Below are 25026 nucleotides of genomic sequence, written 5' to 3' on the forward strand. Positions count from 1 at the left end.
GCTGCCTACCTACAGACTTGATATCATTGGCCACTTTAAAAAAAATTGAACAATAGTCACTTTAATAATGCCACTTTAAGAATGTTTACATATCTCGCATTACTCATCTCATATGTATATACTGTACAGTCGTGGCCAAAATTTATGAGAATGACACAAATATACATTTTCACAAAGTCTGCTGCCTCAGTTTGTAGGATGGCAATTTGCATATACTCCAGAATGTTATGAAGAGTGATCAGATGAATTGCAATTAATTGAAAAGTCCATCTTTGCCATGCAAATGAACTGAATCCCCAAAAAACAGTTCCACTGCATTTCAGCCCTGCCACAAAAGGACCAGCTGACATAATGTCAGTGGTTCTCTCATTAACACAGGTGTGAGTGTTGACGAGGAAAGGGCTGGAGATCACGCTGTCATGCTGATTGAGTTCAAATAACAGACTGGAAGCTTCAAAAGGAGGGTGGTGCTTGGAATCATTGTTCTTCCTCCGTCAACCATGGTTACCTGCAAGGAAGCATGTGCCGTCATCTTTGCTTTGCACAAAAAGGGCTTCACAGGCAATGATATTGCTGCCAATAAGATTGCACCTAAATCAACCATTTATCGGATCATCAAGAACTTCAAGGAGAGCGGTTCAATTGTTGTGAAGAAGGCTTCAGGGCGCCCAAGAAAGTCCAGCAAGCACCAGGACCGTCTCCTAAAGTTGATTCAGCTACAGGATCGGGGCACAACCAGTACAGAGCTTGCTCAGGAAAGGCAGCAGGCAGGTGTGAGTGCATCTGCACGCACAGTGAGGTGAAGACTTTTGGAGGATGGCTTTTTGTCAAGAAGGGCAGCAAAGAAGCCACTTTTCTCCAGGAAAAACATCAGGGATAGATTGATATTCATACAAAAGGTACAGGGATTGGACTGCTGAGGACTGGGGTAAAGTCATTTTCTCTGATGAATCCCCTTTCCGATTGTTTGGGGCATTCGGGAAAAAGCTTGTCCGGAGAAGACAAGGTGAGCGCTACCATCAGTCCTGTGTCATGCCAATAGTAAAGCATCCTGAGACCATTCATATGTGGGGTTGCTTCTCAGCCAAGGGAGTGGGCTCACTCACAATTTTGCCTAAAAACACAGCCATGAATAAAGAATGGTACCAACACATCCTCCGAGAGCAACTTCTACCAACCATCCAGGAACAGTTTGGTGACGAACAATGCCCTTTCCAGCATGATGGAGCACCTTGCCAAAACATTGATATTCTCTGTCCGTGGCCAGGAAACTCCCCAGACCTTAATCCCATTGAGAACTTGTGGTCAATCCACAAGAGGCGGGTGGACAAACAAAAACCTACAAATTCTGACAAACTCCAAGCATTGATTATGCAAGAATGGGCTGCCATCAGTCAGGATGTGGCCCAGAAGTTAATTGACAGCATGCCAGGGAGGATTAGAGGTCTTGAAAAAGAAGGGTCAACACTGCAAATATTGACTCTTTGCATCAACTTCATGTAATTGTCAATAAAAGCCTTTGACACGTATGAAATGCTTGTAATTATACTTCAGTATTCCATATTAAAATCTGACAAAAATATCTAAAGACACTGAAGCAGCTAACTTTGTGGAAATTAATGTGTCATTCTCAAAACTTTTGGCCACGAATGTATACTGTATACTCTTCACTATCTATTCTTTACTATCTATTGCATCTTATCTTATGTCACTGCTCATCCATATATTTTATACATATATATTCTCATCCCATTCCTTTACTAGATTGTGTGTATTAGGTTATGTTGTGGAGTTTTTAGATGTTACCTGTTAGATACTGCTGCACTGTCAGATCTAGAAGCATAAGCATTTCACTACACTCGCAATAACATCTGCTAACCATGTGTATGTGACCAATAAAATTAGATTTGAACTCACATCTTAACTGCAAATATGAACTGTAAAAAAATATATGTTTTACACTAAAGTTGCTTTTTTCCCAGCCTTGCTACATTTCGATCTGCAGATTGCATGAAAGTCTCCCCACAACACCAAATTGGTTGTAGAGAACGACACGTGCAGGAAGGATGAAGGTTTTAACAATTCAATGCAATGAAACTGAGTATTAAAGTCTTATGGGAGATTAGTCCTTTCCATTTCCGCTTGTGACTTAATGGTCACTGATATGACATGTACATGTACCGCTGTCAATTGTCTATCTTGTGTGTACAAAGTAAACGGCGTCTTTTTAAAACACAATCATTTGAATGGCCTTTTGCATTTCGGTTCTGGATGAGTTAGTGGGCTGCACATTAAACAGTTGCAGACTTGACACAAATGCCCAGAGGCGCTATATTTTCTCAACCCAGACAGCAAATATTCAAATGAGCCTAATATCTCAACTGGCTTTCCATTTAGCATGACATTGAATAGTACATTACTATTCCTGCCATACTCCTGCTCTCTTTCCTGGTGGTACAGGAACCACCCACTTCCTGGGAGAAGGAGAGAGCGAGGGCGAAAAGGACAACAAAATTAATACGGCAAAGCAAAGCCTCCCGTTAACAACCTTTGCTGAAGAGAGAGGGAAAGAGAGAGAGAGAGAGAGAGAGGAGTAAACCGGCAACTGTTTCTACAAGCCACACTGCAGAGCACACAGCACACGTTAAACAGCAGGAGAGGAGAGCAAACCGCTTGGCTGCATTCTCCAAGCCGACAGCCTATGAAAGAAAGGCTAGGAGCAGCCATCGTCATGACGATAAGGCAGAATGTCATGCATTGCTGAAGGTCGCCACTTACTGGATGGAGTCGCTTTCAGTTGCATCAGCGGCGTCGGCTGGGCCTGGCTGGGAGAAACAGGCCGACACAAAGGAGCCCATAGGAAGCCGGCCTCACCAGCAGGAGAAGAGGGGGAGGAGGAAGAGGAGAAAAGTCCCTAAGAATGAAACTCTTTAGCTTTAGCCTGCGCCATGTGACCGGCGGCCGGGTCCCTTAGCGCTCTGTGCTTTGACCTACATGGAGACAAGAGCACTGCTGTTTCTTGCCCTCGGCTGCTGCTGCTGCTGCTGCTGCTAGGACAACACAGGTAGAAAGCCTCAATTCTGCTTATTCATTTGAAGCCGAAAGCTCTGGGCCCGACTGGCTGGAGTGTGTCTGTCTGTCTGTGTATGTATGTATGTGTGTGTGTGTGTGTGTGTGTGTGTGTCTGTCTGCATGCGTGCGGCAGGGAGCCGGCAAGAGGACAGGAGTTTAGTCCATCATGGTGCTCCCTGTGATATCCAGCTGGAAATGAGCCTTGCTTCCTGCCTCCCTCCCCATCTGCTGAAGGGGCCTGAGCCCTGACCGTGTGCTGAGGCCACTCCTCAAGGAAGCATGAATGAAGGAAGGAGTGGGATTGTGCTGGCTGCTCGGGTGGTGGCAGGCAGGCAGGCAGGGTGTGTGGGTGTGTGTGTGTGTGGGGGGGGGGGGTATTTATGTCCTTCACCGTATGAGTGTGAGAGTCGGGGCTCCGCGGGGCTTGTGTCTGCTGTTCTACTCAGGCTATAAATAACACTGCTGCTTAATATCCTCTAACCTGGCTTGGTGGTAAAATGAGAAAAAAAATGTCTTTGCAGGGGGATGTCAGTTGCACACACACGCTGGAAATAGTAGGCTACAGTATGAGCCTCTGCTCACAACACAGATACCTAACCTCTGATGATGTACTGCAGTGACGTAACATATTGAATGCCAAATTCATTTTCCGAATGGAATATAATAGCTGCAGTGTTTGGAGACACATTAAATAGGCTGTGTTTCAGAAGAAATCTTTTACAAAAAGCTCACTACAAATTGGATGCAAATTGGAGCCATCGGATAAAATTCTGAATGAATCGAAATGAAGATAGATTATTGCCAAGTGTTAAGAAGAAAAATGATTTACAATTCAATGCTCATTTGACCTTTTTCAAGGGTAGATGGTTGTATAAATTCATTTGACCCGTTACTCTTATCCATCCTTGCACTTTGACATGATGCGAGCCAGTTCCTATCAAAGGTCGATGATAAACATCAAAGCCGGGATGAAGCTTTCCTTTCAAATGTCGGGGCAGAGACCACTTGGCTTGAGGAGCTTTTGAAGTCAGGGCGGTGACGGTCATGGAATTTTAGATGACGGTTTTGTCAGCCAAATGGCCGCGGTCACCGTACATTTTTCAATTTATTTATTTTCTCCTCTCCTGAAGGCATGTGCTGCTGCTGCAGGGAGGGGAGGGTTCCTAGGCAACAAAAGACTAATTTGCTACAACACCGACAACAAGTTTCATCACGTTGTAAAGAGTTTGTGTTACCATGGAAATGGACTAAACCGCACAAATGCCCAACCAGAGTCTTTGGTCAGCTGTTCGTTCAACACAAAAAGCGGTTATGACAGTTATTTTACTTTCATGACAGTCTTCATCTATAAAATCGGCAGTTACACGATTATACAATTACCGTGCCAGCCCTATTTGAAACAGTATATTCCTTTTCAAAGAAAATAATCTAAGGGAGCATCCATATTACCCGTGCTGCACCCCACCCATGCAGCGGAGGATTTACTGTGTGCTTTCACATTTCTGTTGTGAAAGGGAAGGAAATGTCTGCAGCCTCCATGCCTCCTGCTCGGTAATATGCCCAGGAATTCAGACCTCAAATCCTAAAAGCTGTTTCCAATGTAAGTTGTGCTCTTACAGTTTTGGTTTTTATTGTCTGTTAGCTTTAAAAAGTACAGGAACAAAGTTTACACTGTTTTGACTCGCGGAGGGTACAGTAGGCCTAGACTAAATGTCGATTCTGAGAGCACCTAAAAAGTCAAGGTATAGAACAACAAGACATTATTTGATTATGGCCAAATTAGGATTCACAAAAGAATGCTTTACCACAAAGAACGATAGGCAAGTTATTGTAACTGAGCTGGTGGGTTGTGTGCCCTGGAGCTGTTTTTTTAGTGTCCACGGTACACTGTGCTAGAACAATAATGTATTCAAATGACACTAATGGCCTGACCCTAATGGCTCCTGCAAACCAATTATAAAAGCCTATCATTACGGTGATGGATTTACAAACTGCTCTTTTAAGTGTCTCTGGAGTGGAAGAAAGTCTGCAGAAACCTAGCTATGTGTGTATATTAAGAGACACTGAGGCATGTTTCTTCACACCTAGGCTGTAATCATATCAAAACAAAACTGTAATCAAAGATACCGGATTGAATAATGGAGTTATTGATTCATACAATTCCTTATTGGAATTTAAACTTGACCCAAGGCAGTGGACCACTAGTATCATTAACCCCCATGGAATACTGCAACAGAAGGATATGTCCTGCAGAGGGCAGCATTACCATAGTAATAAAACAGGAACTGGTTAAGATTGGCAGGCACTGTGAAGCAGGAACAGGGTAAGATTGGCAGGTACTGTGAAGCAGGAACTGGGTAAGATTGGCAGGCACTGTGAAGCAGGAACAGGGTAAGATTGGCAGGTACTGTGAAGCAGGAACAGGGTAAGATTGGCAGGCACTGTGAAGCAGGAACAGGGTAAGATTGGCAGGCACTGTGAAGCAGGAACAGGGTAAGATTGGCAGGCACTGTGAAGCAGGAACTGGGTAAGATTGGCAGGCACTGTGAAGCAGGAACTGGGTAAGATTGGCAGGCACTGTGAAGCAGGAACTGGGTGAGATTGGCAGGCACTGTGAAGCAGGAACTGAGTAAGATTGGCAGGCACTGTGAAGCAGGAACTGGGTAAGATTGGTGCAGGCACAACCTCATAAACACCTTGGAAGAACATTATATAGAGCAAGACAAAATGTACAAATATCTGGGAGTTTGGGTGGATGAGAAGTTGAGCTTCCCCACCCATGTAGAGAACCTTGTCAGGAAACTCAAGCTGCGTATTGGGGTTTTATTACCAACACAAAGCTTGTTTTTCCTTTGACGCCAGAAAATAGTTGATTCTCTCTATTTGACTATGGTGGTACTACGTATGTGCAAGCCTCAAGCTCTACACTGAAGGCTCTTGACTGTGCATCATGCAGCCCTTAGTTTTGTCACGAATCAGAGATGTCTAACTCACCATTGTGATCTCTACAGTGCTGCCAGGTGGGCATCACTAGCAACACGCAGGCTCAAACACTGATACATTCTTATTTATAAGGCCATTTTATTTGTCCTCTCTTCTAGCTCGGAATGAAAAAAACATACAAGCTCAGATCTCAATCTTGTTTAATGCTAACAGACCTGAGCATTAGAACGAGGAATATATTTCATTCCTCAGCCAACCTACAACTACAGGACCTGGTGTCCCTGGAGGAGGTCAAAGGACAAATAGATGAACAGGTTGTTGACACATGTAGTTGTTTCTAGTTGTTAACCCATGTCACTAGTTTGTGTTGCCTTATGTAAGGAAGCATGTTGTTATACCTCACACACACACCACCTCTTTCTATAAGTTTATGCAGAATAAATCACCTTGAAACTTCTGTTCAGTGCCAGTGTAAGAAGTGCCACAACCTATAACAAATTCTCTATGAGAGTATAGGCCTAACAGAGTATAGGCCTAACTGAATAACAACAGTGAGCCTGTTGTTATTCAGCCACAATAATAAAGTCTATTCTTTCCTACCTCAGGCAGCCGTGCAGACAGTCCTTTGGGTCCCGCTCCACCCCATTGGCCAGGGGTCCGCTGGAATGTTTATCTGATTGGCCGCTGAAAGCGGGGTCCCCACTCGCTACCACCTCCTCTAGGTAGGACGACGTCACTTCCAGGGAGGCTTTCCCGCCCTTCCCCGTGGTCGTGACGCTGAGTAGCTCCTGGCGCTCCCCCTGGCGCCCCGTGTTGGGCAACAACTCCACGAAGTGGCTCGTCTCCTTGAGGCGTTGCTGGATCATGGGAGTAAGGGGCATGTCGAAAGTGAAGCCTGAGTCCGCCTCGTCGTCAGCCGAGGAAGACAGGGCATCCAGAGAGTCCAGGCTGCTGTAAAGGGTGCTACGGAAACGGTCTGACTCCAGGATGCTCTCGAACTGCGAGCTGAAGACGTCGGTGGCCTCCTGGCTCTCCGATGTCTCCTTGCCATCCCGGTTATCCGACGGGTCCTCGCTGCCATTGGTCTTCGTACTCCTGAGGAAGTCGGGGACAAACAGAGACAATCATGGAAACTTTGACTGGGGACAAAAATCAAGTCTTAGCCTTAACTTAGCAGAAGAAGACTGAAATTCAAACTAGCCTGTGGGAAACCTTAGCCATTATATTTCACAGCACATATCCATCTGGTATTCCTCCTCATTGAAATGGTTTGAGCCATAGAGATAGATAGAGGACTCATCTTTGTATCTGCGCTAGTATAGCATCTCCATTTTGAAGTAGTCAATTTTTCTTCACTATTGGCTGATCCCTCCTGATGACCAAGGTTGAACATGACTCCAACAGGGTCACCAGGAGGGATGAGTCAATAAAGTTGGAAGTCCCATCCAGTTTACTACATTAAAAATCGTGGAAGCCCTCAAGGGCACTGCCATGCTAACACGGCCTTTTGGCCACTAGAGGCCTCTATCATCCTCTATGGTCTGAGTCTCCCTTTAAAGAGGAGCATTTTTCAAAACCACCTCATCTGCAATTGGATCACCTTCAACCAATCAGAGGACGGCCTAATTCAAAGCAGTGTTTGGCCACCTGTGATTTTGTCCTAAAACCCACCCATTGGTTCTGAAAGGATGCGGATTGGACCGGTCATTTGCTAACTCGTTCCAAACGCCAATCTATTGGAGGAAGGCCTGACTGATGTGATAGTGAAGTGAATCAAAATGGAGAATGCTGCGATCAGGCTGGTTCCACAAGGGTACTGAAACCTGGCCTGAATTGCTTGGATTAGTATATTGTTCCTCTACCAAGAAGAAATAGATTAGATTCAGCGATATGACGCTACCATAAGAAGCGGGGCAACTCTCAACCCAAACAAAAAGAGTAAAAAAACAAGATGCTAATCTCGTCAGCATTTGCTGTCAAGCGGCTATCACGTTGCTCGAGGGAAGCGTGTAACTCCCCTGGACATGCTCAAAAGTATCTGTACCAGTTAACTAGTGCAGCATCTTGCTTAGCACTCCCCATGATAACATCTTTGGTCCCACTGCTGTTTATGGTCACATCATACTGCTTACTTCCTGTATCTCAAAACAGAGCTAAATGCACTGTCCCTGTCGTAGAGGCCTATAGCCGCTGTGGTGAACTCAGCTAAATGCACTGTACCTGTCGTAGAGGCCTATAGCCGCTGTGGTGAACTCAGCTAAATGCACCGTCCCTGTCGTAGAGACCTATAGCCGCTGTGGTGAACTCAGCTAAATGCACCGTCCCTGTCGTAGAGGCCTATAGCCGCTGTGGTGAACTCAGCTAAATGCACCGTCCCTGTCGTAGAGGCCTATAGCCGCTGTGGTGAACTCAGCTAAATGCACCGTCCCTGTCGTAGAGGCCTATAGCCGCTGTGGTGAACTCAGCTAAATGCACCGTCCCTGTCGTAGAGGCCTATAGCCGCTGTGGTGAACTCAGCTAAATGCACCGTCCCTGTCGTAGAGGCCTATAGCCGCTGTGGTGAACTCAGCTAAATGCACTGTCCCTGTCGTAGAGGCCTATAGCCGCTGTGGTGAACTCAGCTAAATGCACTGTCCCTGTCGTAGAGGCCTATAGCCGCTGTGGTGAACTCAGCTAAATGCACTGTCCCTGTCGTAGAGGCCTATAGCCGCTGTGGTGAACTCAGCTAAATGCACTGTCCCTGTCGTAGAGGCCTATAGCCGCTGTGGTGAACTCAGCTAAATGCACCGTCCATGTCGTAGAGACCTATAGCCGCTGTGGTGAACTCAGCTAAATGCACCGTCCATGTCGTAGAGACCTATAGCCGCTGTGGTGAACTCAGCTAAATGCACTGTCCCTGTCGTAGAGGCCTATAGCCGCTGTGGTGAACTCAGCTAAATGCACTGTCCCTGTCGTAGAGGCCTATAGCCGCTGTGGTGAACTCAGCTAAATGCACTGTCCCCGTCGTAGAGGCCTATAGCCGCTGTGGTGAACTCAGCTAAATGCACTGTCCCCGTCGTAGAGGCCTATAGCCGCTGTGGTGAACTCAGCTAAATGCACCGTCCCTGTCGTAGAGGCCTATAGCCGCTGTGGTGAACTCAGCTAAATGCACTGTCCCTGTCGTAGAGGCCTATAGCCGCTGTGGTGAACTCAGCTAAATGCACTGTCCCTGTCGTAGAGGCCTATAGCCGCTGTGGTGAACTCAGCTAAATGCACTGTCCCTGTCGTAGAGGCCTATAGCCGCTGTGGTGAACTCAGCTAAATGCACTGTCCCTGTCGTAGAGGCCTATAGCCGCTGTGGTGAACTCAGCTAAATGCACTGTCCCTGTCGTAGAGGCCTATAGCCGCTGTGGTGAACTCAGCTAAATGCACCGTCCATGTCGTAGAGACCTATAGCCGCTGTGGTGAACTCAGCTAAATGCACCGTCCATGTCGTAGAGACCTATAGCCGCTGTGGTGAACTCAGCTAAATGCACTGTCCCTGTCGTAGAGGCCTATAGCCGCTGTGGTGAACCCCAGCTAAATGCACTGTCCCTGACGTAGAGGCCTATAGCCGCTGTGGTGAACTCAGCTAAATGCACTGTCCCTGTCGTAGAGGCCTATAGCCGCTGTGGTGAACTCAGCTAAATGCACTGTCCCTGTCGTAGAGGCCTATAGCCGCTGTGGTGAACTCAGCTAAATGCACTGTCCCCGTCGTAGAGGCCTATAGCCGCTGTGGTGAACTCAGCTAAATGCACTGTCCCCGTCGTAGAGGCCTATAGCCGCTGTGGTGAACTCAGCTAAATGCACCGTCCCTGTCGTAGAGGCCTATAGCCGCTGTGGTGAACTCAGCTAAATGCACTGTCCCTGTCGTAGAGGCCTATAGCCGCTGTGGTGAACTCAGCTAAATGCACTGTCCCTGTCGTAGAGGCCTATAGCCGCTGTGGTGAACTCAGCTAAATGCACTGTCCCTGTCGTAGAGGCCTATAGCCGCTGTGGTGAACTCAGCTAAATGCACTGTCCCTGTCGTAGAGGCCTATAGCCGCTGTGGTGAACTCAGCTAAATGCACCGTCCATGTCGTAGAGGCCTATAGCCGCTGTGGTGAACTCAGCTAAATGCACCGTCCATGTCGTAGAGACCTATAGCCGCTGTGGTGAACTCAGCTAAATGCACTGTCCCTGTCGTAGAGGCCTATAGCCGCTGTGGTGAACCCCAGCTAAATGCACTGTCCCTGACGTAGAGGCCTATAGCCGCTGTGGTGAACTCAGCTAAATGCACTGTCCCTGTCGTAGAGGCCTATAGCCGCTGTGGTGAACTCAGCTAAATGCACTGTCCCTGTCGTAGAGGCCTATAGCCGCTGTGGTGAACTCAGCTAAATGCACCGTCCCTGTCGTAGAGGCCTATAGCCGCTGTGGTGAACTCAGCTAAATGCACTGTCCCTGTCGTAGAGGCCTATAGCCGCTGTGGTGAACTCAGCTAAATGCACTGTCCCTGTCGTAGAGGCCTATAGCCGCTGTGGTGAACTCAGCTAAATGCACTGTCCCTGTCGTAGAGGCCTATAGCCGCTGTGGTGAACTCAGCTAAATGCACTGTCCCCGTCGTAGAGGCCTATAGCCGCTGTGGTGAACTCAGCTAAATGCACTGTCCCCGTCGTAGAGGCCTATAGCCGCTGTGGTGAACTCAGCTAAATGCACCGTCCCCGTCGTAGAGGCCTATAGCCGCTGTGGTGAACTCAGCTAAATGCACCGTCCCTGTCGTAGAGGCCTATAGCCGCTGTGGTGAACTCAGCTAAATGCACTGTCCCTGTCGTAGAGGCCTATAGCCGCTGTGGTGAACTCAGCTAAATGCACTGTCCCTGTCGTAGAGGCCTATAGCCGCTGTGGTGAACTCAGCTAAATGCACTGTCCCTGTCGTAGAGGCCTATAGCCGCTGTGGTGAACTCAGCTAAATGCACTGTCCCTGTCGTAGAGGCCTATAGCCGCTGTGGTGAACTCAGCTAAATGCACCGTCCATGTCGTAGAGACCTATAGCCGCTGTGGTGAACTCAGCTAAATGCACCGTCCATGTCGTAGAGACCTATAGCCGCTGTGGTGAACTCAGCTAAATGCACTGTCCCTGTCGTAGAGGCCTATAGCCGCTGTGGTGAACCCCAGCTAAATGCACTGTCCCTGACGTAGAGGCCTATAGCCGCTGTGGTGAACCCCAGCTAAATGCACTGTCCCTGTCGTAGAGGCCTATAGCCGCTGTGGTGAACTCAGCTAAATGCACTGTCCCTGTCGTAGAGGCCTATAGCCGCTGTGGTGAACTCAGCTAAATGCACTGTCCCCGTCGTAGAGGCCTATAGCCGCTGTGGTGAACTCAGCTAAATGCACTGTCCCCGTCGTAGAGGCCTATAGCCGCTGTGGTGAACTCAGCTAAATGCACTGTTCATGTCATAGAGACCTATAGCCGCTGTGGTGAACTCAGCTAAATGCACTGTCCCTGTCGTAGAGGCCTATAGCCGCTGTGGTGAGCTCTCAGAGGAAGTTATAAAGAGCACTATTCCATTATTAACCCAGAGACCTTGCACCTTTCTACTTCCTCTCAGCGAAACGCTAACAAAACAACACATTTCTGTGGACTGTGACAATGCTAGTTTCCATCTAATGGAAACATCCAGCAACTAAAAGGAACTCAACATTTTCTAAGGACAAAAAAGCTACGGACGTTAGAAATATTGAAACATAGTGGGGGATCAAGTGTAAATAGTGCCATAAAATAAACAGTGAAATAAACAGTGCATCATAATCAACACTATTTAGCTTGACATCTTATTTTACAGGCCTTCAGTCATGACAATCTAATTGGTCACAAGGGGATGAGCTGAGGATAGAAGTGCTGAATTGCAAATAGGCACCTAGCCCCCAATAGCCCCTAGGGCAGGGGGATGGGAACCAAGTTGACAGGAAGATTCATTTTTTCAAATGTTGACTAAAACGTAGTCCTCTGGGAGCCACGATGGAAATACCCCACAGATGAACCCGTCAAAAACAATGAGACGTGGCCTGGGGTGGACTAGCAGTCTAAACCGCTGCCTCTGTAGCACATGTATGATGTACAGCTGACAGCATGGGTTTTCAGCACATGTATGATGTACAGCTGACAGCATGGGTTTTCAGCACATGTATGATGTACAGCTGACAGCATGGGTTTTCAACACATGTATGATGTACAGCTGACAGCATGGGTTTTCAACACATGTATGATGTACAGCTGACAGCATGGGTTTTCAACACATGTATGATGTACAGCTGACAGCATGGGTTTTCAACACATGTGTGATGTACAGCTGACAGCATGGGTTTTCAACACATGTGTGATGTACAGCTGACAGCATGGGTTTTCAACACATGTATGATGTACAGCTGACAGCATGGGTTTTCAGCACATGTATGATGTACAGCTGACAGCATGGGTTTTCAACACATGTATGATGTACAGCTGACAGCATTGGTTTTCAACACATGTATGATGTACAGCTGACAGCATGGGTTTTCAACACATGTATGATGTACAGCTGACAGCATGGGTTTTCAACACATGTATGATGTACAGCTGACAGCATGGGTTTTCAACACATGTATGATGTACAGCTGACAGCATGGGTTTTCAACACATGTATGATGTACAGCTGACAGCATGGGTTTTCAACACATGTATGATGTACAGCTGACAGCATGGGTTTTCAACACTCTCTCTCCTATTATTCACCTCTATCGCTCACTATCCAATAAACATACAAAATACCTAAATTTAAATTTTTGTAAAGAAATATACATTGAGAGACATTGGTGCACTTGGCAGCATTTCAAACTAAACAGAATTGTGTTGAATAGTAAGGGGTGTGGTCAACTTTACCGGTTTTCAAATAACCTTTTCTGTGGCTGTTCAAGTGTGAGTTGAGCTAATTTGATGTGTTTATTCTAGTACTATTAGGCCTATAGTGTATTGATTACTTTGACAAATGATAGATCACCAGAGCCACACGTTGCAGGTCCCTGCACTAGGGCCTAGGGACATCTGTAGATCTGAGATGATTGGATCGTCCTGCCCCATGTGCTGTTCTGGTTTGGACTAGACTTACTTACAGCTGCCCAATCCTTTCAGAGGCCGTATGTAACAGGTGTCTCAAAGTATGAGTGCTGATCTAAGATCAACTACTTCCTGTCCATATAACCGTATTCATTGAAAGAAAACAATGAACCTGAATACAGCCCCAGACCCACAGTAGTGGCTATGGGTCAAGGTCCGGGCTCAGAGGCCATTTGGAATATAGCAGATATGTGACATACCTATCTGAGCTGGGCTCCCGTGCCGCGTCTCCATCGGTGCTCTGGTGCAGAAATATGTCAGGGAGCACCCGGAACACCTCGTCCTCCAGGGACAGCCGACAGGGGAGTCTCTCTAGAGGACTCAGACTGTCCACAGAGCTCTCTACCTTCAGACTGCTGCAGCTCCTACCTCCCTCCAGTCCCTTCTCCGAGTCCTCACTCCCTCGCTCCTGTCCCATCTGACCACAAACGTCCGTCGCCGCCACAACCGTCGTCGTGCTCCCTGGCCGGCTCTCCGCAAATCGCAGTTTCTTAGGGGGCTTCTCCCTCAGCTGGCCCCCGTCCAGGAAGGCGGTGAAGATGCCGGGGATCTCGGCCAGAATTTTACTGGACTCCTCCAGGGACTCCTCGTCCAGGAGCAGCCCCCCTCCGGCAGGCTCGGTCGCTGCCTCTGAACCCCTCCTGGGAGGTTCAGACTGGTCCAGCACGGGTACCTCACCCACCCCTGAGCATGGCCCAGATGTGAATGCAGCAGCCGTCAGGCCGGCACTTGTTTTTTCTTGGCAGTTCGCAGCGGGCGCATTCCTGAAGTCTCCGTTTACCTCGGCCGCCACGGTGGAGACGCCCAAGGCCTTCTGGGCCGCTGAGCTCAGGGAAGCCGTATCTTTCAGCAGCGCCTCCGTCCATGAGTCCAGGAGGAAGGTGGGCGAGAGGAGTGGGTCTCCCGGTGAATCAAGGCCCAGGCCAGACATGTCCAGGTCCACATTGGTCTCCTCCCCCTCACCGTTTCTCTCTGAGGTCCGGCTGGCCACATCCTGCGAGGCCCCGTTTTGACCGCTACAGGGGATCATGATGGCTGCGCTCTGCTGTTCACTACTGTCCGCTGGGTGTAGGCTGTCCTCAGGTTGGGCGTGGGCGGCAGGAGCATTCTGGATCCTGGCACTGAGGCCGCTCAGCAGGTTGGCCAGCTCTCGGTCGATCTCCAGGAACAGCGAGGTTTCATCAATGTCATCGTCCTGGAGACAGGCGTCTAGACTGGTGCTACTACTCCCCTCGTCCGCTAAGACGTGAGAGGTTGATGCTGAAACTGAGAAAATGAGATGTGTCAAATACTACAAGATAAATAGATGAATACAAATGTCACGTGTGCACTTTAAAAATATATACATTGTTATTTATCATCGCTATCACCATCATTAGATAGATTATATTGATTTAGGATGTGAAAGAGTGTGTATTGCCTCGGTGTAAGATAAATATCTCTCTTGGACAAATTCTGAATAAGCCTTGTAGTCTGAACACTACGGCACTGTGTCCACTTCATGAAAGGAGAAGGGCTAGGAGGTGCCAAAGAAGGGCTGGGATGAATCCAAACTAATACGGTTGGTTCCTTTTCTTTCTTTCGTCCCTTCACACGCAGATGTCTCTTTCACTGGCCGGCAAACGGCTTCAGACAGTGGACCAAAGCTCAGCGTGCTCAGTTCACATGTATTCACAGACATTTATTTCAAATTAGCCGAGTGTGAGGGATACAATTTTGCCAAAACAGCAGGTGTTTTCTTCTTCTATTGAATACCTTAGTATATAGTTAAATATTGAACAGCTTTAAGCTGCTTTAAGCCATGTAGTGAGAATGTATAATTACTACATTAACAAAATACACCTAAGGGTTTTTATCCTGGACTATTTGGCTCTGTCCTCTTGTTGAACCTGTTCACGAAGAGTTGGACGAGACAGCTGTGTCAATTAATACAATTATCCAGTTTAATTTGACATGAACGGTGGAGTGGATGAGGTCAAGTAAGAGCTCTATTGTCACAGTGATACATAGTGAATATCATCAAAGGTACAGTATCATTAGCATGTAGGCTAAATGCTTTCTTTTTGAAACCCAGACCAGAACTGGATGAACAGGAGGTAGCTTAAAACTAAAAGAATCATGTGCAACATGGTCTGCCCTGTTTAGGCTAACAGGCCTATACTTGAGACCAAACACAATAAGTTCAACATGCTCTGCCCTGTTTAGGCTAACAGGCCTATACTTGAGACCAAACACAATAAGTTCAACATGCTCTGCCCTGTTTAGGCTAACAGGCCTATACTTGAGACCAAACAATAAGTTCAACATGGTCGTGTTTATTAGGGCACACCGTTTTGCTACGGTAAAAGGAAGCAATCGTTCCTTTTCTGTCTCCAGTTACTGTATGTCCTTGTCATAGAGGACGTTATGTCAAGAACACGATTACACTAGATGGCAGCATTTCCTTGTTTTTACTCTATCAATATCTGTCTCTACTGGAGAGTGACTGACAGCACATGAGAGATTCATAGCCATGTCTCTTAACCCATAAGAGTCTAAGCTCTGTTTAAGCCGCGGGGGGGGGGGTTCTACTAAGCCATATGGAATTGTATTTGGCCGTCATTAGCCCATACAAACGGAATTAATAAAATATTCCCTACATTGAACAACAGATAGTTTCAAAGGGAAGTTTGTTCTGAAGTTTCTGTCCTATATCTGAGCGATATAAGAAAGATCAGGAAGCATTTGTTATTTTTTTTGACAGGTATTTAACCCCTTATTTTTGGCACTAAACAATCTCCATATATACTGTACTTCCATTAATTTTCTTCCAACTGGTCCCAGGGGACCTTCAGGCGAGTCTTGTGCATCCTAGAGAGTCTCACCTTTCCACAAAGGGGTCATATTAGTGTGTATCCCAAACTGTTCGGACGCTACAGATAGAAGTTGGCAGATTGGTTGTACAGACCAATTTTCAGGATGTCTCATGGTCTGATAAACACCGCTCTAGCTCTGTCACCTTTCACCGCAAATGAAGAAGAGCGACATAGGCGGAACCGGTGGATTTAGACGCATCCAAAACAAAAATAATCTCTAGATTAATGTATGGATTTTTATGGTGATTTATTATTATTGTGCTAATTAGATTTCTGCCATCTTTACTGCCATCAAAATAACTTATGGTGACACAGGGAGTTACACAGGGAGTTAAAACAATAGACCTTTAGACTAGTGTTACGTCAGAACAGAGGCTGCGTCAGGTATAGTGCACTACTTTAGAACAAAGCCCTATGGGCCCTATAGTAGTGCACTTTATATGCCATTTTGGACGCAGACAGCGAATATTATACAACAGTTGTGTATAATGTCTAGTTGACGAGGGAGGCTGAGGATCACCAGCCGTGTGATCCCTGTAGAGAAGGATAGGATAGTGGACAGAGTGAAAGTGATAGCACTAAGTCATGACTTTGCAGCATGGCTTGGGAGATGTCTAGAGGATGTTTGCAAATCCCTGTGGACTACTAATGACCTTTTAAGGTCCTGCTAAATAGCCTTGGTAACCAGTCAGGGGTGAGACCTCTTATCTGACTGGCTCTTGACGGGTAATAAAAAACGAAAGTCTTCCCTGTGCAGATTTAGCATTACCTCAGCAAACAGGCTGTTCACACTAAATGGAACGAAAGAAACACATCACTATACCGTACTTATTCATCTCTAGTTTCTGGGAATGTTTGACACGGCACTTAACTACTGTTCATGGGCTTGCTTTGAAAAATGGTTTGTTTATATAGGCCCTACTACAGTTCCACAAAATTATTCATTGCACTTAGTAGGCTCTGTTCAACTCATGGCTAAAAGTCAGTGAAAGCAAAGGCTCAACTTCTACAGCCTATTTCTGTAGAGAAAGTGGCTTGTTGGGCCAATTCATCAATAACTGGTTGATATAGGAACTTCCTTTAATTTTCACAGTATGGATCTTACAGTGCACTATAAATAGCGAAGTACTGTAATTGGGCAATCCTGCACTAATCATTTAGAATTATTCATATTAGCCAGTAAAAATAATGTACACATTAGGCCCGATGATGAATGATTTATAGACCAGGATTAGTCTATATTTTTAAGGGATTTCAAGAACAATTTTAAGCAAAATGCAAGGGTCCATTGTTCCAAATGTGACACATTTCATGCATGTTATTAAATGAACAATTCAAAATAAAAAAAGGATCATGTCCAAGGCCTAATGCCAAGTGTAGCCTTAGCTACAGCAAACAGCATAACGTCATACTGTTGTGTAATGTGGGGTAGATTATATGAAAGGTGACATACCGCTTTCAGTAGAGCTGGTCTCGTCTCCTTTTCCAAAGAGAAACTGGTACTTGGCCTTCGCAACACTTTGAGCGTGTGAAGACGAGCTGTTAACCCAAACAAACTTTTCAGCCTGCAAGAATAAACAAGAACATGGATTTACCGCAGGCAAAATGATTCTCTGATAAGTAAGCGTTATCATTCATAAATCATTGAGATCTCACCATCAGTGGCCATTGATTGGACAGTAAAACAGAGTTCATTTCATCTGGGTGTTTTGAAACCAAAATGAGGCTAATCACATCACCTTGACAGTTGACCTACCGCTATTTAACCATCTGGCCATGTTTTCCAAAGCATTTCCCTTGACCATGCTCTACCAATCAACTTCCGGTCTTGATAGTGTTTCTGATTATAAACGACCAAAATCATTTCCGGTTGCTTAAGTTTGATTTATTGATTTTGTTTTTAACAGCAACATCTTTGATTGAATATAACGTACAGAGTACCATCAGCCATGTCTCTTTCAAAGCAGGGAACACTCATTGGTAAAATCTCTGTGAGCATAAGGGTAAAACTAACATGAGTTTGTAACGTAAAACCATAACATTATTACAAATGAAAAAAATCTTGAAACAGCATTACCTAGCCCAGGGGGTTCCCAAACTGTGTCACTTCAGCCCCCCTTCCAGCATTAGGGAACATCCCGTGCACCTCTTGTTTGCAGGGAGAACATTTTACCAGTTTTAAAGATTATTTTCTGCAATTCTACACATTTATCATTGGGTGCAGAGAAGTTTCTTACAATTCCATACATTTTGCCATGTCTAATGTGTACTACAAAATCTATGGGCTAAAAAACCTAGCCCAAATAAAACATTAGCTGACATGGGCTAGTTGATCTGGACATTTCTGCCAAGTTATAAATACAGTTTACAAAAAAAATAGCCAGACCCCCCCACAGTTTGGGAACCACTGATCTAACCTAATCAAACATTGACAAAGTTGGAGAATTATAAAAACAATCTCTGACTTGTTTTTAAAGACCAAAGACAGTGCTAAAGGGTAAAGCTAAATGTGATACATGAGTAGAGTTCAGGCATACATTATCCTATACTATCTGTGTTATAGATAAGAACATGCCACACAGCATTCTCAATAAAAGCTCAAGCAGCCCATGTTCTGAAAACCAGAGCCGCTCTTAAAACAGCTTACAGTGATGCGTCTCTAGATCGTGATGTCTGCCTGCCAGGCTGCCAATGCCATCAGAAAGTGGTCTCATGTTTCAGAGTAGCTACTCACCTGCCATGATCTCAAAAGACGCTTAAGCTACTGCCTAAGTGCCTAGGAGGTCACACGTTCACATAGGAAGGATCCATCTAATGTACGTGAAGCATTTGGCTCTCTCAATCCAAGTAAGGCTAGTGAATTATGTTTGAACCTTAGCAAAGGCTCAGTAAAGTATTTCATTAGCCAACATTCCCAACAGCCATACAATTAATAGGCCTAGTTCTGCTAAAGTTTACAGCAGTGATTGCATGACGTTCATTCGGGATGACTCAACAGGAGAAAGGCACTCTGATTCAATGAAATCCACATTTGAAACCATTCCAAAGCTTAGTGCCATGACCATTACAAGAATTAAGCTCTGCGGATCAAATGACAGGCAACTAAAACTGTAATTACCCCAGCAACCATCAACGAGCACAAAAGGGGAAGAGTGGGAAAACACTGTAGATGGGCCACAAAAACACAGTGAGATCATTATTGAGAGATACTCAATAATATCCTACACTAGTAGGCTAATATGAACACTAGCTTAATCTGAATGATTGATTACAATTTCTACATAGACTAAATAGCAACTTCCAAAGTAAAATGACCTTGTAAATTACATTCCAATCTAAATTGAGAGGTTAAATCGTAAAAGGAACTATGAAGCGAACTTAGCTCTCTGTGGGAAAGCTGTTGTTGCCATGGCTGCCAATGTGAGACGTGAGAATGCAGACCCCCTTTTTTTTTTTTTTTGCCAGAAAAGTTGATGTTTTTTTAGAGCCCCCCCCCCCAACTCTCTTGTAATTAGACCTTGCTTAAAATGGACAATTGATTGGCCAATATTGAAGACTCAGTGCCCACACAAACTAAAAAGGTATCATGTTGACTGCAATAACAGAATTTATGCTATTCAAATGAGGTGGTTGGTTAGACAGAGACCATCTTTTGGAACTGTTATGACATTCATGAGAACTGTTGTGTTGATCAAGGTGAACAAAGTAAATTAACAAAATTCCATAATTTTGTGAAAGACAAGACACTATGGAAGTGTTTTTGACAGAAAACGTTTCGTACAGCAACAACAACAAAAAAACACTCTGGTTAGCCTAGATAGGCTACTCCACTAAATCTGCCCAGATGCACTAAATTATTTCGCTTAGCAACAGCTGGGAATCTCATTGCAGGGTGAAGGCCACGTCATAATTCACTAGTTTGTTTAATGCTTCGGGTAATTAATAGAGTTGACTTCCACATAGTCATGGGAGGTGAGCTGTCAATCAGCTTTCCATTAAAAAGGTCACGATGATCTCTGTCTATATTCCAAATGGCACACTATTCCCTATCTAGTAAACTACTTTTGACCAGGACTCATACATTGGGTCCTGGTCAAAAGTAGTGGACTATATGGGAATATGGGCCCTGGTCAAAAGTAGTGCACTAGATAGGGAATAGGGTGGCATTTGGGACACTGCCTTAGTCTATTCTTTACACTCCAGAGGCACCATAACTCGGCACATTGTCCTTTCCCACAGGAGCCAGAGCAGTGTCACATCAAGGTCCTAGAAAACACTGGAGCTCAAGAACTCGAGCTAAGAGTTATCATACTCCAGAGGGTTCAGAAATCCACAGCCTGTGCTAAAGTAAAGTCACTCTCTGCTAAGGGCAATTCCATGCTAACAGAATTTCACTGAGACCGAGATTTTTCACTAAAAATGTTGACTATACAAAAACCATTGATTTTCAAAGTTTGGTAAAATAATTACAGTAAAATCTCTGTTTTATTCTGTTACCAAACTCTGTCTCTGCACAGTAGTCCTTGTGCATAGAGTTCTGTGTTTTGTTGTTGATTTTAAAGTGAAAAATGTGAAGAACTGTGCAGATATAAAGTTTGGGAACAGAATAAAATGGAGGGAGATTATCTTAATACTAACACCAAACTTTGCAGTAATTTATTATTCTTTTTTTTTAAATCAATGTTTTTTGTTCAGCATACATTTTAAACTGAGAATTTTAAAGTGAGTCTCAGCATAATTCCGTTTTACTTGGAATTGCCCGTAACCAATCTGGCAACGTTTCGTCCAATCTGGCATCAAAATACATTTGAAAATCGAACATCTAAAGTAGATCCACATCTGAGCTGAAATGTCTTATTTAACCAGGTAGGCCAGTTGAGAACAAGTTCTCATTTACAACTGCAACCTGACCAGGATAAAGCAAAGCAGTGTGACACAAACAACATAGAGTTACACATGGAATAAACAAACGTACGATCAATAACACAATAGAAAAAGTCTATGTACAGTGAATGACCTGCCTAAGACCTGCCTATCTGATGGAAATGAATGACAAAAGATCAGCGTGATTCAGGATAATAAAACATTGCAAATCCATCACAATGTTTTGGGAAATTAGTCAAATGAAACAGTTTATGTTTGATAAAATGTGGAAAGGGTGTTCCCATTTTTTGGTTCAAATTTGCCTAATCACAAATCACAAGACTGGACATTAGAGTGTAGGATTTATTGCATTTTGCTAGCTCAATATCTGAGCCAAACTTACATCTATGTAAAAAAAAAAAAAAAAAATAGCAGTACATCTCAAACAGGATATGATTACTTTGACTGTGAAAGATGTGCTCGGCTGTAGAACTAGGTATAGTGCTTCCAGAACTCAGCATGTGTGGGACTTGTGTAAACAAGCACAGAAAAGGTTGGGCTTTTTCTTCTCAAGGACTTCCTGACTGACAAGTTTCTGGGGGACTTCCATACCCTACCCAGTTCACAAACAAACATCTTATTCCAAACTATCAAAAAAATGCTCCTTGACATTATTACCAATGTTATCAAATGGTACACTAACTCAAACTGACGAGGAACAGTTGTTGAATAATGGTGCAACTGTTCTACTGTACTGAGGAGAGAAAAAGACCAACCATATCTAGGTGAACGCAAAAATACAGAAAGCTAAATAACTGAAAATAGATTGGCCTACCTGCATCTCCTGAATTTGAGAAGCTCCTTTTAGTCAATGAAAAGGTTTTCAACCCTCTTAACTTCTGTCATACAGTGTGCAGAGATCAGGTATAGTGTTCGGAGGACAAACCAAGCATTCTAAAGCGGTTGTAAACTTTGACAGTACACACATATAAAGCAAGTCTTGGCTACTAAAGTAGTAAACACGGTCAGAAACAACACAGCCGGTGTGCATTTTATGGTTAGTAAGTATTTGTCAATCCAAAGGCTGTGGGGCGACCGTGCTCCGATCCATCTAGGGTCGGAAAATGTTTTTGGAGGTTCAAAGAAAATGAAAAAGTGCAGATGGCTCGGAACACGCAGCTGCACAGTTGGTTCACTGCGTTTGGAACGCCTAACCTACAGGTCAGCTTTTCCGTTATGACACAGGCACGGCCCACATAGACTCCTAGAGAACTTTAACTCTCTAAAGGGAGAGTAATGTCCCAGACAATATCCAGCCAGGACAGCTGATAGGCTAAAGGTGAAGAAAATCTGCTTTTGAGAAGTTGCATAAGATGACATGCTACTCAAATGAACACACTGACCAATCCTCAGTCATTCAAGGGTGATGACAAAATACGTTTCCCCTGTCATTTTTACAATGCCATAATAAGACTGGGCCACATTGGCTCTGCCATAGGCAAACATTCCAGATTAAAGCTGAACAGCTTGTCTATCTGTGATCTGTTGTGGCTGTGTTTCTGTGTCACCATGTAATGGAGGAGGTGCAAAAGTACTAATTATTACAAAGCTAATGTGTGTGTTTACAACCTGGTCCTGTGAGTGTATGAAATGGTACATAGTAAGTACACCATTGGACTGAAGACTTAGAAGAGAGTAATACAAGTAACAACAGGAAATGGAGGCAAAATATGCTTTTATCAAAGCAAAATATGTTAGGCTTATTATTCCAGACCAGTAATGTCATATGCCTAAATATGCTCATCTAGCCTACTTCGAGTACAATCAGTTGTTTTGTATTTCTCTCTGTTCTGTTTGTAAATAGGCTTTATAAATCTGTAGTGCCGAATCTGCCATAAATTACAACTAAAGTGAATCTCATGAATCTTCCGGTATAATCCGCTTTTGGACCTTTCATGAGCATTTGATAAATAGGACAAAAGAGCTTCCTTTAGAGCAGCTTCTTGCCAAATCTCTTATTTATATCAGGTGCCAGACACATCAGTCACTTGACACATGGCTTTATACCTGCACTCTTCAGCAAAGTGCTTTTAAACTGAGTTTAAAAATCCAATACATTTGACCCAAAGATGTAGGCCTATAACATGCATATAAATGGGGTTGGTGATGCAGTTGTATTCCTTTACAGATCACTGGATGTTAGTCAGTGGGATTGTCATATGACCTATCAGTCAAACAGATAGACTGGATATGAACCCTGAAGGGTAATACCATTTAAGAGGCGATAATAACATCTGTTAATGAGGTGAAATGGGGGCTTCCATGTAGGCCACTACTTATAGGAAGAAGCAGACTCCTTATAGGGAGGGAGCTTGTGAATTAGACATGATCTAGTTAGTGAGGTGTTCTGCAAGGGCAAGACTGCTTTTACATTTCCTTATCACATTTCTGTTCCGGAAAAGTCCTGTTATAGGATTTCAATAACAATGATTGTGCATCTGGAGACCTTTGATACGATAGAATAGATAGGCTACGCGGCATTAGTGAATTACATTTGCCAATGCATAATGAGGGAGAAAAAAAACACCAGAAAGATTACAAACCCTTTTAAATGATGTACCAAATCAAGTCATGTTTTGCTAAAAGACCTCATTTTTGGAGGTTTGCAATGCATGCACACTTTATTAATGGAAAACAGAACCCCATGTCACCGGGTTTAGCTTGACTCATGGAAGTAAAGGAAGGTCCGTCCAAGACACAAAACTCTCACTATTCACATCAGCCGAGGAGAAAACTATTCCTTGTTTGCCTGTAAAAAAATAAATACAAGAGTGTTTGCCCAAAATCTGTGCTGCATGGGTTATGGGAGAAGGAGCTGGGTTACAAGGCAATTCTAACAGAAATGAGCTAAAGAGTAGGTTAGCAGTGGGGAAGTCAACCAAATGAAAGCAATATTGATCTTATATGCGCGCTGATTTTAATTCACCTGATAAGACAAATGTAGAATCATTTAAATGAGTATTTGATGTTGATCAAGCCACTTTTTATGATAGCCTTACTCCTGGACAAAGACTAGCCAATTCCCAGTCAGGCCCTTTTGGCTCTTAGCATAACGCTTTGTTTCTGTCTCTCCCCTAAGGAAACAATGCATCCTTCACAGCTGTCAGGCCAGTCAACACCATATGCAGCCACTCCCATGTCAGACCAGGCCAAGTGTCAGGTGAACAGGGGGGGGAGACAGAATCCCAGACAAACACGGGACACCTACCGGAGGTGGCAGAAATCTCTCTACTGAGTGTAAGCGGGGAACACCGTAAATAGCCTAAGTCGTCATTAACATTTTCTGGAACAGTGAAGGAAGTGTGCTCTTAATGACAGGTTGCAGGCATTCCTATTGCTCACAGGATAGACTTCTGGCCCATCCTGACTCACGGCCATTGAGGGCGTATGTAGCAATACAATAAAGACTGTCTTTCAGAACTGTGCTATGATGTGGTAAAACCAGGTCATCCTCATAAGTAGTAAAAACACTTAGGAGGGAAATCGTCTCTGACAGCCAGTTAAGGTACTGTGAGATGCATGCGTCAATACATCTCTAATGTTCTGTCATACATAGGCCTAGTGGATAAACTGCACCGTTCATGGGATGAACTGTAAGATGTGTCTTGGGCATTAGGTAACTTATTGAGCCCCTTGAATTTAACCATGTGATCTGTCTTCTCACGAAGGTCAATTTATGACAAATCCTGACTGTGTAAAAAAGCAAGAGAAAGAAACACTGGCGATTTTTCAATCCTGTACTTAGTTAATCAAACAGTTTACAAACGAAGCCATTGCTGCTTAATGCACTGCTCTCTTGGCAATTCATTTTACAATGCCAGTAAGATTGCTGGACCACTCCAAGCCTTCCCAATTACATTAACATAATCACATCCAAACAGAGCACAACTGTACAAAGTGAAGAATTAGTTCAGACAGAGCCCGCTGACTTCTAGCTAAAGCTCCTGAAATTGAAGAGCGAATGAGGGGAAAATAGTGAAGTGGAAACATTTGCTGAGGGGAAAACACTGTTGGGGCTCTACCCCAGATTTGAATCTGATCCAAGGATTAATCCAAGCAAGCACAGCCCATTTAAATGTCCTA

At 44.5% G+C, this 25026-nt stretch overlaps 2 protein-coding genes across 6 annotated transcripts in view; one reads left to right on the forward strand and one right to left on the reverse strand.

Annotated features, from left to right (window-relative positions):
* The window catches only part of psd3l (pleckstrin and Sec7 domain containing 3, like), a 165499-nt gene that overhangs the window by 127519 nt on the left and 12954 nt on the right, over positions 1-25026 (reverse strand). For 3 of the 5 annotated variants that reach the window (XM_055875451.1, XM_055875450.1, XM_055875452.1), the window contains 3 exons: positions 17474-17585; positions 13366-14431; positions 6616-7110 (listed from right to left, as the gene is read on the reverse strand). In XM_055875451.1, the coding sequence (XP_055731426.1) occupies positions 6616-7110; positions 13366-14431; positions 17474-17585 (1673 nt within the window). Of the gene's footprint in view, positions 1-2778; positions 2968-6615; positions 7111-13365; positions 14432-17473; positions 17586-25026 lie in introns of those variants that run through there. The other 2 variants (XM_055875454.1, XM_055875453.1) reach the window with 1 other exon arrangement.
* The window catches only part of sh2d4a (SH2 domain containing 4A), a 102499-nt gene continuing 80455 nt past the window's right edge, over positions 2983-25026 (forward strand). Inside the window, exon 1 of the mRNA XM_055875458.1 lies at positions 2983-3064. The gene's annotated coding sequence lies outside the window, so the exon portion shown is untranslated. The remainder of the gene's footprint in view (positions 3065-25026) is intronic.

This window comes from Salvelinus fontinalis, chromosome 21 (genome assembly GCF_029448725.1).
Source record: "Salvelinus fontinalis isolate EN_2023a chromosome 21, ASM2944872v1, whole genome shotgun sequence".
Taxonomy (NCBI): domain Eukaryota; kingdom Metazoa; phylum Chordata; class Actinopteri; order Salmoniformes; family Salmonidae; genus Salvelinus; species Salvelinus fontinalis.